Raw genomic sequence first — 16,494 nt, forward strand, 5'->3', positions numbered from 1 at the left:
TTTTCCACCAACCTGAGTAAGTTTCAAAAAATTTCCCACGGAGAACAAACGCGCCACCACGCATACTCCTTAGTGAATAGGCACGCAAGCGCAAGACGCCACGGTTGGTTAATTAAACTTACCTTAAAGAACATGCATGTCCCTATTACATGTTTAGGTTGATATACCACTGGGAGTATAAAATCACTTTGTTTAGAATCTATCTATGTAGGATCTAGTACTAAAATTATTCTAATTTCTAATACTGTTTCAGAAAAGCTCACCATGTCCTGATGATGATCTAAATTGATATAGATCGAAACGCCGTCGACCCCACCAAGGAAATTCCTTTGCCCCATTGTATATATTTCTGTGGAATACATCCTTGTTTGTGTGACATTTGTATATAGTTTTTATTGTAAATTTTCACTCAGTCACCCTATGCACTTTGTCACCAATGTGAGCACCTGAAATATATGTTTAGAAATATATGTTTAAAAATATATGTTTACAAATAGAATAAAGTAGCTTTTTATATGCTATCCTACCAAAGAACGCCTTCTCCCAGTTTTGATTAATTCAAATAACATCTACTAATTCTTACATACACAAGGACCTTTTTAGGCCACCAAAAACCATTGTTCTTCCTCAAAAAGTTTTCATAAACTCAGCTTGCTAGATCAGCGGCTGGAGATTTTGCTCGGTTTGGTAATGCTATTGTAGATAATTTGGGGATCAGTAAAATGCCTGAACGGTACAAGCTAAAATCGAGCTGGACTGGAAAAGAACATCCTGGGCCGCTCTCCCAGCATTGCCTAACTGTAACTACAATTTACAAAACTAATATGCAAGGATCATAAACCTCCACAGGAGTAACCTGCCAAGAAAACTTGGTCCCAGTCAGATATTTTCATAAAAGAGATCACTGCTCTGCATTACGTGTTTCTTTCAAATATAAATGTTTTTTGAAACCTTGCTTCATTGTTCTGCAGATCCCGCTCTCCAGTTCTTAGTATGTCGCTCCTGAGTGGCAATGACTGCAAATGCATAGCTCTGAAAAAAGCCAGCCAAAAAGCGAGTTGTGTGAATTTTCCTGCTGCACCTACCAAAAATGCATGTTTTGTCTGATTATTACGGGGAAACACATAATTGGCATTACGTAGCGCACTAAAAAAAATAACAGTACCTATCCCCAGGGTACCATTAGTAATAGGGGCATATGTAATCGGGCCTATGTAGCTAGCTTGCCTTGATCAGATTGATTTTCGAATGAAGGATGTGTACCTAATGGTATCAAAACCTGAAGTTTTAATTGTAGGAAGAGTTGGTCCTTGTTACTGGGTCAGTGTTTGTGAGATGTGGGTCCCGTGTTTCTGCCGTGCCTGCTCCATAATTATTTTTGGGACAGGGGGTGTGAGGTGCGATGTACAAGTCATTCTTTTTCGTGTGCCCGCTCTATCCTTAATACAGGCACCGCTTCTTTAAGGTTGTAATGCCAGGGGCAGTATATATTCAGTACCCATTCTTCCCTTGTTAATGGATGGAGCGGTATTTGTGGGGTTGTGATGTCCTGGGTTTTTGTTTCTTCAGTGCCTTCTCTGCCCTTGTTATTGGTGCAGTGTGCAGTCGTGAAACTGCCATGCCAAGGCCCTTGTTCCTCCAGTGCCTGCTGTGCCCTTGATATTGGTGCAGTGTCTGTAAGGTTGTGATGCCCAGAGCTTGCCTTCCTCCAGTGCCTGCTGTGCCTTTGTTATTTGGACAGTGTTTGAGAGGTTCTGATGCCCAGACTTCATGGTACTTTAATACCCTTGTTATTTGACAGTATATAGGAGGGTGTGCTCTCAGGGACGATGTTGCGCCAGCGGTGCCCTTGATATTGGGGCAGTGTTGGCAAAGTTGTGATGCCCAGAGTTTGTGATCCTTTAGTGCTCGGTGTACTCCTGTTACAAGGGCAGGGCTTATGATTTCCAGATCTCGTCAGGGGTGGGGAATTCCTATCTCCCGACGCCCGAGACATCTAGATTTCTTAGGAGGGCAAGAGGTTTTAATTAGCATTTTGTCCAAAGGACAAGTAGACAGCTTTATGGTAATACGATACAAAGCTGTTCAGCCCTGTAGGTCAGAGCCAGTGAATAAGTTGCTCTGAGCAGTTTATTGGCAGTGAAAGGGTCAATGCAAAAGCTGGGGCCTGCGCTTCAATTTCCCCAGAGCAGAACAACAAAATGATAAAGCAGAGCTCAAAGTTGGAGCCAGCTCGATAAGCTTGTGTGGCTTCCAGGCCCTCCCCATGTCCTTTTATTTTCTTCAACCATGAGACACACATCAAGCTTCTGCAGCTCCAGTACACTCGCAGCAATGGCATGTAAGAGGCTGCTTTTTCTGCCTCTTGGCCCCTTGCTCTGACTTGAACTGTATGACCCCTGCCTTGTATTCTCTACCCCACTCCTGGGCCTCATAGGGCTTAAATATCCCTGCTCATCTTCAACTCACTTTGATTTCCCTTCTCATGCACCCCCTCCTTGGCACTTTGCGTTTCCTGTACACCTTATGTTACACCCGGTGCCTGAAACTGCTAACACCACCCTCCGCATTAAAGCTCATTAGTTTCCCGATGGGCTTTCATGCAGGCCTAAGGACACCCCCAATTCTGTCCTTGCACTAGGCCTCTCGTCTCACTTTGTGCCTGCACCAGGGGCATTGTGAACACACCACTGTAGCAACTACAGCAGCTGTAGAGTTTTTGATGGGCCTCTTCAGTCTTCAGGTCCGCATACAAAGGCCCATAATGGACTTGAAAGGGTGGGTGGGAGAGTGAGTGAAAGGGTGGATGAATAAATGCATGGATGAATAGTGAAAGGGTGGATGGATAGATGCATGTATGAATAAGTGAAAGGGTGGATGTACCGATGCATGGACGAATAAGTGCAAGAGTGGATGATAGATGCATAAATTAATGAGTGAAATGGTGAATGGATAGATGCATGGATGAAGGCTGGATGGATAGTTGGATGAGTGGAGTGAAAGGGTGGATGGATAGGTGCATGGATGAATGAGTTGATGGATAGATGTATGAATACGTGAAAGGGTGAATGGATAGATGCATGGATGAATACGTGCAAGAGTGGATGATAGATGAATGAGTGGAGTGAAAGGGTAGATGCATGAATGTTGGGGGTGGATGTAAGGATGGATGTGTGAAAGAATGGAAGGATAAGTGCAAGGGTGAATGAAGGAATGGGTGAGTGGATGGATAGGTTGAAAGTGGATTGATGAGTGAACGGATAGACAGCTTATTGAAAGGGTGGATTAACGGGTGAGAGAGTAGATGAATAGATGGCTGGGTGGGGATGGATGGGTGGAAGGGTGGATGGATGGGTGGACAGTTGAGTGGGAAGGTGGGTGGAGGGATTAGTGAAAGGGTGGATGGATATATGAGCGAAACGGAAGATGGACGGGTGAAAGGGTGGATGGATGAGTGAAAGTATAAATGGAGGAAGTGAAAGGGTAGGTGGTTAGATGAGTGAAAAGGAGGATGGATGGGGTGGATGGATGGATGAGTGAAAGGGTGGATGGAGGGATGAGTGAAAGGGTGGATAAATTGGATGGATGGTTGAGCAAAAGGATGGATGAGTGAAAGGAAGGCGGGATGGATCAGTTGGATCGATAGGTTTGAACAGGGGCTTTGTGAACGCTCCACTTTAACAGCTACAGTAGAGGTGGTGCTCTTGATGGGCCTCTTCTGTCTTCAGCTCGGCATACAAAGATTCGTAATTAATGTGAAAGAATGAATGGATGTGTGGGTGAAAGGATGAGTGAGTGGAAGTGTGGCTGGATGGAAGAATGAATGAGTGATGGTGGATGGTCAAAGGATGTTATAATGAATGAAAGGGTGAAGGAGTGGATGGGTTACAGGGTGTAAGGATTAGAGAGCGAAAGGATGGATGAGTGTAAAGGATAAATGGATGGATGAGTGGAAGGATGGATGGATGAATGGGTCAAAGGGTGGGTGGAAGGATGAGTGAAAGGGAGGGTGCATAGATGAGCGAAAGGATGGATGGTTGAAATGGATAGATTTGGAGATGGATGGGTAGGTTTGGAAATGGATGAGCGGATGGACTGACGGACGAACAGATTGGTGAAAAGCTAAAGGATAAAAGAATGAATGGGTGCAAATATAAAGGTGAAATACTAGATATCAGTGGGCGAAAGAATGAATGGATAGATGCTTAGATGGAAGAGACAAGAGAGCTATTCTGGCGCGGATTCCAATGACTTTTTTCGCTTGCTTGGTGTCATAAGAACTTTGGATCAACGTGGGGGATATTTTAATTTTCTGGTTACTCACTTGGCCTACACTTTGCTCCTTTCTCTACCTTGGGATCATCAGGTAGGAGTGGTGCTGTATGCCAGCGCGTTCTTTCTAGACCGCTAGTATTTGGTCTCATAAACGCCACATTGCCATAGAAATTCCTGGCACTAACAAAACTACTTTGTAAAGGAGCAGAATGCTGTGACACACAATGAAGCAAGCTCACAGATAGGAAGAGATAGCATTTTAATAAAAACATACAGTCTGGGTTAACTCAGATTTAATTAGGGGCTCAAATGTTAGTCACAAAAGTGCATCCATGATATATGTCCTTGTATTAATGCAGATTTACGTTTTTCATGAATTCACATGAATTTCCTTAAGTAGGCCAGGAAACCATAGTCGTAGAAAATATTTGTGAATTGCATCTTAGCATGAGCAAATATGAATATGCTTCAGAGGAAATCTCGAGTGTTTACAAGTTGACTTTTTCTCCAATCACATTTTTCCCAGCCCTGGAAGAAACTTTACTTCTACCATTGTCAGGGGTAAATTGCCGACTTTTCTCAGTATGGGAAAAAGATTAGAGAAGAGCTGGTGAAAAACTGCAAAATTCAAATCCTTCTATAGTATTAGCTTGACATAACCAGAGAGGCTATTATGAGAGCTCTTCTATAAAGAGATTGCAGCCATTATTTGACGGCGCACTACATGGCACCAAAGGGACAAGTGGATTTTGTTACAGGACATGTAGGTTTATGAAGCTACTTGTCCCATGGACAAGTACATACATCATTAAATTCCACACCCCTGTCTCGTGGACCTTACTTGTATTGTCATCGCCATTACATGTTCTTTATTTGGACACTCTGGAAACTTCATGTCATCTTCATCCTGTTTGTCCTGACCCCCTCTGCCCATCACCAACATCCCCTGTATAAAGCATCTGTCTGCCTATCCTGGCACCTTGATACGCGTTCTGTCCATCACTTACCCCATGACTGTTCGGTCAGTCCCTCTATCTACAACCCACAGTCTACGTGCCTGATACACGGTCCGACAAACACTGTACCTCCATCACCCACCTGTCTCTTCCTATTCTAATGAATGCCACGAGATCTGTACATCACTTACCTACCTGCCTGGTCACACTGTCGGTCCATCACCTCAGCGCCTGCCTGTGTCCCTCACACTGTTTCTTCAGTCCCTATTTGTAGATCTCTGACCCAACACATTGTCTGTCCATCACTTGCAGGCCTCACCCGGATCTCTTCTCTTTATCTCATTTTTAGTTTCTGTTATTTTCATCACCAATTTTGTCTGTTCTTCTCATTATTGCGTGAAAATGCACCATTTGCCCACTCTTTGTAAAAAAAAAAAAAAATTAGAGGAAGAACACCCCCGAACCTCCCACAATCAACTACGAAAATTGTTCTACGCCCTACCACTTTCAAATGTCACCAGCCGCCACTGGAGACATGTTAAGGTTTGGGCAAAGTGGGCTCTGGCCCAGGGCCCCCACCTTTCTAGGAGCCCCATCATTAAGCTCTCAGGACAGTCCCAGAGAGTGGCATAACACAAAAAATTAATGTGCCACTTGCACAATATGAAAAGGGCCCCCAGGGCTCCAATATCACAAATATTCGAAGGCTTTGCACTGAATGGAGGCCCCCTGAGGCCTGGGGTCCCCTTAAGGCTTTCGGAACCAACAAAGACCCAGGTCAAACAGGATTACTTTAGAAGCCATCCCAGAGTCATTGGATGATCATCCAACTACCTTAGAAGTCATTTACACGTCATCAGACATCATCAAGCTCTTGAAGTCATCAGCAAGCTGCAAAAGCTCAGCCTGATGATTTAAGGATGACTTGAAAATTAGTATCTGCTGACTTCAGAAGGTGTCATTATTCCTGATGATCTGAGGATGACTTGTAAATGACTCTCCGATAACTTAACAAGATGACATGTTCCTGATGACTTTGGGGTGATTTGAAAATAAGCATCTGAATACTTCAAAGGTACTATTGTGTTTTCAATAAGATGTTTTTGCGTCTGGTGATTTTAACAGGAATTGCTTGTCTATTTAAAGAGCACGTCCACCACTTTGGTTTCAGTTTTCCAGAAAAATGCAAACTGTTGGATAATTGCACAATGAATTGCAGATAAACTTCTGACCTCCTGCAGCTGGGAGCCCCAAAACCCAAACACACCCTGAACCCCCAAATTAACCCTTGCACCCCAAAACCCAAACACACCCTGAACCCCAATATTAACCCTTGCACCCCAAAACCCAAACACACCCTAAACCCTAAAATTAACCCTGGCACCCCAAAGCCCAAACACACCCTGAACCCCCAAATTAACCCTTACACCCCAAAACCCAAACACACCCTGAACCCCAATATTAACCCTTGTGAAGTAATCACATAGTCAGGAAATGTAGAAGAAGGAAGTTTATTCAGGCAAAACAGCTTAGACAACCACAGATCCCCAAAGGTCCCACTTGAAGTGCCCAACTCCCAGATATAGACAGTTGAAGTTGCAGTAGGCAGCCGCTTAGCTTATATTTGATAAGAGTTACTGAATAAGATTCAATAAAAATTATGCTAGTTTGTTTGCTCAAATTTAAATATGACACCTTGGTAAAAAAATACAGTCTTAGAATTTAAAAGCAGTTCTTCACAGGAGTTTCAACACGTTTTTTTTTTTAAAAGGCACAGCCGCTGGTGCAATCAAAGCACATGTTTTACAAACAGCCGCTGGTGCAATCAATACACACAAATAAATATAAATACCTTATGAGAACAGTGAACGCTGTTTGCCAGAGAAGAAAAATAATAATTATCTTCTTGAAAAGTTCTTCTTCTTTGGATTCTTCTTCTTTATAAATCCCACATCGTCGCCAAGAATGTGAAGTAATCACATAGTCAGGAAATGTAGAAGAAGGAAGTTTATTCAGGCAAAACAGCTTAGACAACCACAGATCCCAAAGGTCCCACTTGAAGTGCCCAACTCCCAGATACAGAATGTAGAAAGAGATAAGAATCATAACAATTCTAAAAGGAATGTTAAAGGAGAATACACATGGAATACTACCCCTTGCACCCCAAAACCCAAACTCACCCTAAAATTAACCCTGGCACCCCAAAACCCAAACACACCAAGAACCCTAAAATTAACCCTGGCACCCCAAAACCCAAACACACCCTAAACCCTAAAATTAACCCTGGCACCCCAAAACCCAAACACACTCTGAACCCCCAAATTAACCCTTGCATCCCAAACACACCCTAAACCCTAAAATTAACCATGGCACCCCAAAACCCAAACACACCCTGAACCCCCAAATTAACCCTTGCACCCCAAAACCCAAACACGCCCTGAACCCCCAAATTAACCCTTTTACCCAAACACACCGTAAACCCTAAAATTAACCCTGGCACCCCAAAACCCAAACACACCCTAAACCCTAAAATTAACCCTGGCACCCCAAAACCCAAACACACCCTGAACCCCCAAATTAACCCTTGCACCCCAAAACCCAAACACACCCTGATCCCCAATATAAAATTAACCCTGGCACCCCAAAACCCAAACACACCCTGAACCCCCAAATTAACCCTTGCACACCAAACACAAACACACCCTAAACCCTAATATTAACCCTTGTACCCTAAAACCCAAACACACCCTAAACCCTAAAATTAACCCTCGCACCCCCATGCCTGTCAAGTATCACGCTTCACGTTTAACACTAACGCATTTCAGTGTGGTGTTCCGCATCATCGCACTGAAATACGTTGTCGCGCATTTAAATGCCACTGTGTCACTTTGCTGTACCAGTGCTGAAACTGGTTATCAGGCTGCTAGCACACGCACCGGCTCTGCTACTGAGCTCCCTATAGGGACTTGCCAGCAGGCTCAGTAAACAGTTAATAATTTCGAACGCATTGTGCTGCTTGCTACAATGTTACTTTTTACCCTGCTGCCTCTGGCCTTAGAAATTCCCGCCCGCGCCGCGCCTGTTTGGAAGTGAGGTCAGATTCAGGAAGAGGCAGCCGGGCGGCTCGACTCGAGTTGGGTGGTGTGCCGACTGCTGTCCCAGTGACATGGCATAATAAATGGCTGCTGCCTGCGCATATTTATTCCCGGGGCTTCTTTGGACCGGACAGGACGGCAGTTTCAACTCTCATATCATCATGGCAGTGCAGGGGTCGAGGCCTCGGGCGTTGCGGGAAGCTGCAGTCAGTGCTGTGCTCACCGTCGCCACTGCACCGAACATGACACTCAGAGTAGACAAAGTGCCATAGGACTCAGTGGGCTGCAACGTCGCGACTACCAGCCTGCCAGTCAAACTACAGAACAGAGAAGTAAGTACTTTGGTCAGCCTAAACATATAGCCAACTAAGAGGGTTCTGTATTATTCTCAGGATCCCGCAATATAGAAAACTATTATTCATCATGGATTTATAAAATGTAAATTATAATCGAATCCCTTCTTGAGTATCCACAGAGCATTGTGTAATTACCTGTGTTACAGTGCTATTTACTTAAACCCTTTTATGTCTCAATTTTCATCACAATTTGATGCCTCCTTTACTTTTGTGCCCACGCTGAAAATCTATGCCCTGGAGACCACACAAGTTTGGATGCCACACAACGGAGATTTTGTCCGTAGCCACCTTTTTTGCATAAATGAATTTACCTAGAGTTAATTTCAGTTCCACCTTATCCTTTACCCTTAAATGTTGCGATCTGGTTAGTGATTTTACTCACTGCAAGAGCTCAGCTTGCTACTTGCCTGTGGACGTTGCTACCTTTGTTTCATCTAGAAAAGTGCACCAAGGCACGTGGCATGATGTACAAACGTCCTCAATGTTTTGATATTGGTTGTGCGATGTATGCTCATCATCTTTATGTTACAGATTGGCATCAGTGACACACTTTTTGAGGGTTGACTATGAGTCTGGCTTGTATGTCCTGTGTTGCTTGATGTTTTTTTAAATATCTATTTTTTTCATTTTCCATTAACATGCGATAGGAACGATTTATACAAAAAATGTAAAAACAACAGGATAGTTACCGAAAGCCACAGTGACTCCATTCTTGTGCTTCATAAACAAAGTCTCAGAGGCACCTGTGCTTTACCAGGCAGCTGCAGACGATGCCTGCAGGTGTTAGTACTCTAAGGTGACACTGCAGGATGTTTTTAATATCAAATATCTAGTTGGTCTTGGCCCCCAGTTACTTATTCGATATTTCTGCTGGAGTTCTTAGTGCACCACCAGGCAGAATGCTTGGCCCACTGCAAATCACTTCAGTTTCATCCTAGACTATTGCTGGATGGATGAACTACCTATGACAACACTTCAGCTGTTGCCAGGGGGGATGTGCTACAAATATCATTTCTAGACTGGATTACCTACAAATGAGTCATTCTGTCTTTATATTGTGTGTGTGATGTAAAGAGCTTTGACACCATGCACTGTAATGAGCAACTCTATAAAACACATGAACGGTTTGTGAGAAAGGGATTGAAAGATGTTAGAGTGCTTTACAAATTAAATAGATGATATAAGGCATATAAATAATACTACAAATGGTTTTGGGCCATTTACGATAGACTAAGAGCATTAAAGTAGAAATTACAGCAGTCACAAATATTGAGTAACAACAAAGACATAGGTCAATTGCAGCAGTTTTAAGATCTTTTTAAAAATTTTCATTGCTCAAGTGGGTGCGATTTCTGATAATTATATGCTTTTCTCATCTGTATTGCTTGATTTTGCTCGCGAGAAAGTGTCACTCATAGTGATTTAAATGTCACTCAGAATTTCACTGAAATTATGAACATGTCACACATAAGCAATCTGAAACCTGGCAGCTATGCACCCCAAACCCAAACATGCTCTAAACCCTTAAATTACACCTGGCCCCTGTAGTAATGAGGTACAAGAGATTCAGGTAGAAGTTGGTAGGTTTATTGTAGAAGACAGCTTAAACAACCACGCATAATCATCACATAGAGTGTTACAGTGGAAATGTAAGATAACAATTCTAACAGAGAATGCTACACTAACACTCTAGCATAGGAAGTACTAACATGGAATACTACAGCCCCCCAAAACACAAACCCACCCTCAACCCTAAAATGACCATGTACGCCCTAAAATCCAAAAGCCCTACAAACCCCCAAACTGTTTATGAATGCGGAATGCCGGGAGGCGCTGCTGTGATTGCAAATGATACTTTCTGTACCCCCAGGCTGCACTTCCTTCATAGAGTATTTCCATAAACACATAGGGGCAGATTTATAAGCCCCTTGCGCCACTTTTGCGTCACTTTTAACATGGGAAAAGTGACGCTAAAGTGGCGCAAGGTTCTTGTAAATCTGCCTCATAGTTTAGTGGATTCCAATTGTTAGACTCATTAAACAACTGCGGACAGACCTTCTCATGGCCCGAGGAATAGGTCTTGCAAAGGAAAACAAGCTTTGTCGTCATGGTGACTGCCGAATTCACTCCATCACAATACTAAAATATATTTTTTAAAAGCACAGCTGCCTCGAACACAATGCCAAAATCACCTACTGTAAACCAACAGTCTGCCGGCTGGCTGGGACTCGTACCGCAGGTCCTCAATGGAGAGCAGCTCTCTCAACTTTGCATATACCTGAAGCCGGAGGATTCCTCTTGCAAAAGCCTACGCACATCCGGGAGCGCCGGAAGCTACGTCATTGTTCTGCGGCAAGATCGAAGACCGCCGTGAGTGCAATGGAAAAGGGACAGATGTATTGGCATCGGTCTCTTTATTTTTCGAGATGTTAGTCCATCGGGGCAAGCTCCACGTTATATCTGCACGCGCCCATCCTGGGTCAGAGCCCCCATGTATAGCGCTGCCTTTCTTAAAAAAGAGCAGCATCGATCCTCCGCTCTCGGTCCCAGCTGCTCAATTTCCGTCCCAGACCAGCTTCCTCATTTTTTGGAAGCACGAGTTTTCATTAAGGGGCCAAATTCAGACGCAGCTCCGTGCATGTGTGTGCTTCGTACGTGTTATAATGAATGCCTGTGTTGCAATGTGTGTGCATTATGTGTGTTTGATGTTTGTCTGTATCTGCCTGCCTGCTTGTTTAATATGCACCTTTTGTGTTTGAGCTTGTGTATTTTTGTGTATGTGTGACGTAGTGCGTGCCTGTGTAAGTTGTGGGAAATTGCATAAAGCCTAAATAATGTGTTTTACAGCAAGTTCTTCGCCGTAAGGAAAAATAAATCGCTGCTCGCGTATTGTAGGTCCAATGTTGGTTCCAAGTGCACCTGCGTGTATTCTAGATTCTCGACCAAATGGAACAGTTTTCGATCAACTGAAAAGTTGTCAATCAAAGAAAGCTAAACGCATTTATTTATGTGAATACTGTATATTGTTGAGCATTACTTGTGTCCTTGCAACTTGTAGTGAGCTTTCATTACTAAATGAATGTGTGCTCTATTGTTGAATCCTGGTCACGTTCCCCAAGTTGTGTAGTGTGCAGAGCAACACATCTTCTAAAACACTGGTAGTTTTCATGGATGCGTTTCAAAGCATAAGGATAAATGCTTCAAATAACTTAGCCGTTGTAATGCTGTTTCCTTATTTTGTTTGCTATTTGTGTAATTGAAAGGGCTGTTTGCCTGTGGCGATTGAGGTTTATCCCTCAGACGCATTCCAACATCTTGCAATATCTACTTTCGCAAAACTGGCTATCATTCTGGTTTCGTTCCATGTGCATGCAATGTTTTAACTCGTTTGTATATATTATTAAGACAGGGCCAATTACGTATTCCCTGTTTGGGCTAATTTACCTTGACCGCTAAGATCTCTGTAAAAATGAAGCCGGTCTTGTTACATCTGCCACTATCGATCCCAGCCATATATTATCCAGTTACAACCTGACCTACTGCTAAAGTATTGAGGCAGAGGGATCGAGCCCTAAGATAAATCGCATTAATATTTCCTATTAATTCCAGCCCATTGGGTTTCAATCATGGCCAAACGGCACTCGGCCCCAGGAGCCTGCGTGTCCTGGTGGCGGTGTTTACACAGCGACTGAGACGCGGTAAATCATCTACCTGCCTTAATGGAGGATTATGTATTACCTCGAGCAGCATTTCCAACCAAGCATCCTGGACCAATGCTTTTCTCTCTCCTTTTCTCTCCTTCTCTCTCGCCTTCTCTCTCTCGCTTCTAGCATTCAACTGCCTCGGATCATGTGTTAAATATTTATACGGTGAAAGCACGCACAAGTTGCAGTAACGCGTGCCTTTCCCATTGATTGAGATCTTTATAAGAGGTTTCCCCATGCCCTCTTCTCGTTTGAACTGCGGGTACTGCATGTGTCAACGAGGTATGAGATCCCTTTATGTTAAATTGCATCTCTTACCAAACTTCCAATGACCTCTGGCAAAACACTTATAAGGTCCCAGAGGGGAGACCTATTGGCTATGCCAATGCTTTTGCTTTATGTATTTGCCATTGTAATGTCTTTTTGTTTCATTTATAAAGCAATTACATATTGCACAATTAACGTACAATACTACTAGCACAGCTAATACCTTTAGCTTAATAAAAGGTGAAACCTATTGCATTTTTAACGCTTGTCCTTTCATGTTGGGGTGCGGGTGGGCAGAGGGTAGCAGGCATCTGACTCCCTATGCATCTGTGGGAATAGGTAACTTTCCTGTCACAAACCCCTGTGTGAAAGTTCACTTATTGATAGTTCTCAGGGCTCGACAAATTCACTCGACCGCTCGCATTTGCGAGTGAGATTGATAAAGGACGAGCTATTTTTAGGTCCTACTCGCCCTTTCTGGCGAGTAGGAATACAAACTTGACACTTGACCTCTGCCTCTGAAAGCAGAGGAAATGTGACAAGATAGGAAGATTTAAAGGCATCTTTATTGCACACAAAGTAAACGAGCAATAAAAATGCTTTTAAATCTTGTTAACTTGTCACATTTGCTCAGTTTTCAGAGTTTGAGGTCAAGTTCATTTAAGTTAGGTCGAGGAGATTTTGTAGTTTACTAGACCTGCAGGTCTAGAGCATTTTTTATGATTTGTCGAGCCCTGGTTCTTCTATTTCTCTCACAATGCCTCTACTTTGCTATTACTATTTGCCCTGAGCAGCAAGACCTAAGCATACACTCTGACTCTCCAAAAATAAAGTTGATTATTAGGTCATTTCCTCAATGGCCTTCAGTGCATGCCCAAACACTTCTTTGTAGTCCAACATCTAGGCATATTAGATAGAAATTGCACCAGGTCAGTGTACTTTTTGGGGTGCTTTTCTCCAATTAAATCTGTTAATCAGATTGATATGCTTTGTATTTTACCTCTGAAACTTAAACCACACACAAACTAATTCCTGATTTTTATATCTAGCAGGACATAATCATGGTTTCATTCAACGTCCTGTTTTTCACTTGCGATCATTCTGTGTGTGTTCGAAAAGATGGTGACTTCCTGCTTTTGGACAATCCCGGGGAAGTTCTTCGTAAATGGCTGGTCGAAAATCTAGATGAAGCTGTTCGGCCAATCACCGAAGAGAGAGATTTTAAAGCTATGATTCTGTTCCAATCATCTGGTAAGCACAATAAGTAAACCTTTATAATAAGTTTGCAACTGCAGGATAACGGTACAAATTACCAACCTGTTTCAGTAAAAACCTACATTTGTGATTAATTAATCCAATAATGGACAGTAAAAATGAACATGCATGTCCCCACATATGCCTTGGATTGCTCGCCAGAGACAAATGTAGCACTTATGAAAAGGACTGAAACATTTAGCTTGTGGCACTACTATAAGGCAACATGGATGAGAGCAGAGGTACTGCTCCCGGCTTCGAAGAATGCACACTTTTTCGTGGACCCCAATAGGTCCTAATGTTTTTAATCCACCGTATTTCAATCAATAAAGATTCATATACATTTGTTTATTATGCCATTTCTTTCTTTACTTAATGATTTTTTCTCATTAAATTATTTTTGAATATTGGCAATTTTCATTTTTAAAGCATTTCACATTTAACCCAATGCATTTCGGGTACAAATGGACCCTTCGTCGGGGGTCGAGACTCCCGCCGTCCTGGTTTTGAATTCCTCTGCACTGCTGTACTCGTCATCAGGAAAGAGGCTCTTTCCTGATGACGGGAGTCTCGACCCCCGACGAAGGGTCCATTTGTACCCGAAATGCATTGGGTTAAATGTGAAATGCTTTAAAAATGAAAATTGCCAATATTCGAAAATAATTTAATGAGAAAAAATCATTAAGAAGTAAAGAAAGAAATGGCATAATAAACAAATGTATATGAATCTTTATTGATTGAAATACGGTGGATTAAAAACATTAGGACCTATTGGGGTCCACGAAAAAGTGTGCATTCTTCGAAGCCGGGAGCAGTACCTCTGCTCTCATCCATGTTGGATTTTTGAACAGTGTTCCTAGACAAAACACTTTGAACGAAGGAGTTGCACAAAAATGAGAAATCAGCTGAAATTGGACACAAGAATGTGCAACTGGTGACAACTTAAGACTACTATAAGGCAGCCATTTTTGGATAAACTATTTTATTTAGGCAACTTTTTTCAGGAGGTTCAAGTTCAGGCTTACAATGTGTACTGTCTATTAAGGAAAACTTACTTACTTGGTTATGGATAGATTGTACATTTGTCCTTTATTATCAATACCTCTTTATTTAAATATAATGACTAGAGCGTGAATATATATTGCAAGTGGTCAATGTGTTTTTATCTGTTTTGAAGTTTATATGTAAATATATATTTTTTTTCTCTTGCTTTTTTTTTAGTGAAGAAACAGTGTCTAATGATTCAGGATATTTTTCAAGAGCTAATTGCAAGCTATTCTGCCACAACAGAGGGTCTAAAACAGGTGTTACTTCAAAGGGCACTGGAGGAAAAGCAGATGTTAATGGACTGTGGCAATCGGGGAAGCGCTGGTAGACTTAAGAGGGGGTTACGCGAACTACAAGAGGAAGAAATTGCAGAGAAAAGATGCAAGGACAAAAAAGCAAAGCAGAGTGGACTGGATTATATAAGAGTTGGTAACAAAGCTCATGCAGAAAGCACAACTTCTCAGCCTGGCGATGCAAGTTTGCGGATGAGTTTGCAGAAACTTGAAAACCTGGCCCTTTTAGCAGGGATGGCTAGTGTCCTTCATCAAAAATCCGCAACTAAAAATGACGCATCAGACCGTGAAAATGAACTTGTCTTGGAGTCCCCGCTTAAATCCAAATATCAAGGACAAAAACATGCCTCCCTTTCACCACGTCATCCTAGAGCATGGGTACTCATAGTACGGCCCGCGGGCCAGGGGCGGCCCGGCAAGCCTTCCCTGGCGGCCCACGGACCTTGCAGACATCCTACCAATGTATTTTTTTTTCTTTTAAAGATTGTCTGCTGCAGCGCGACTCTGAGAGTCTCTGCTGCTCTGTGGGGGCCCGGGTCGGGCGATTCTCACTTAGCCAGAGTGGAGCTGCAGGGGCCTAAGATGAGGTGGAATACAACAAAGCCTCATTAGCATTCAAATGGCCTTTAACGACCTGTGAAGTGCTTGGGTGTGGCTGTGTGTGTCAGGAAGCTGTCTCATCCGGGGCTGACACACAGGCAGGGTGAGGTGACAGAGGGAGGTCGAGGGACATAGACGGAGGGAGGGATGGAAAGAGAGGGAGACAGAGGGAGAGAAGGAAAGGGAGGGAGAGGGAAAGGGAGGGAGAGGGACACAAAGAAAGGGAGACAGAGGGAGGGCGGCGACAGAGGACGATGGAGGGAGTGACGGAGTGAGGGTGACGGAGGGAGTGAGGGTGACAGAGGGAGTGAGGGTGACAGAGGGAGTGAGGGTGACAGAGGGAGTGAGGGTGACGGAGGGAATAAGAACGACGGAGGGAGTAAGGGCGAGGGAGTGTGAGAGAGAGACAGAAGGAGGGAGGGAGAGAGGGAGCGAGAGGGAGAGAGGGAGTGAGAGAGAGAGGGAGGGAGTGAGAGGGAGGGAGTGAGGGCGGGAGGGAGATAGGGATCAAGGGAGGGAGGGAGAGAGCGAGGGATTGGGAGAGCGAGGGATTGGGAGAGCGAGGTAGTGAGGGATGGAGAGAAAGAGGGAGAGAGAGGGAGCAAGAGAGGGGGGGGAGGGAGATAGATGTGTGTATGCCAGGTCTG

At 43.4% G+C, this 16,494-nt stretch overlaps 2 protein-coding genes across 6 annotated transcripts in view; one reads left to right on the forward strand and one right to left on the reverse strand.

The window, feature by feature from the left end:
- Positions 1 to 11,005, reverse strand: part of MINDY3 (MINDY lysine 48 deubiquitinase 3) — a 230,993-nt gene extending 219,988 nt beyond the window's left edge. For 4 of the 5 annotated variants that reach the window (XM_086941825.1, XM_086941823.1, XM_086941824.1 and 1 more), the window contains exon 1: positions 10,879 to 11,005. The gene's annotated coding sequence lies outside the window, so the exon portion shown is untranslated. Of the gene's footprint in view, positions 1 to 10,874 lie in introns of all 5 variants that reach the window. The other variant, XM_086941822.1, reaches the window with a different exon arrangement.
- Positions 11,006 to 13,459: 2,454 nt separating this feature from the next.
- Positions 13,460 to 15,987, forward strand: LOC147688919 (uncharacterized). Its single transcript, XM_086941826.1, has 2 exons — positions 13,460 to 13,904; positions 15,129 to 15,987. The coding sequence occupies exons 1-2, from the start codon at positions 13,715 to 13,717 to the stop codon at positions 15,857 to 15,859; spliced, it is 921 nt and encodes a 306-aa protein (XP_086797952.1). The 5' UTR covers positions 13,460 to 13,714; the 3' UTR covers positions 15,860 to 15,987.
- Positions 15,988 to 16,494: the final 507 nt, after the last annotated feature.

Source organism: Lissotriton vulgaris, chromosome 10 (assembly GCF_964263255.1).
Source record: "Lissotriton vulgaris chromosome 10, aLisVul1.2, whole genome shotgun sequence".
In the NCBI taxonomy this organism is placed as follows: Eukaryota; Metazoa; Chordata; class Amphibia; order Caudata; family Salamandridae; genus Lissotriton; species Lissotriton vulgaris.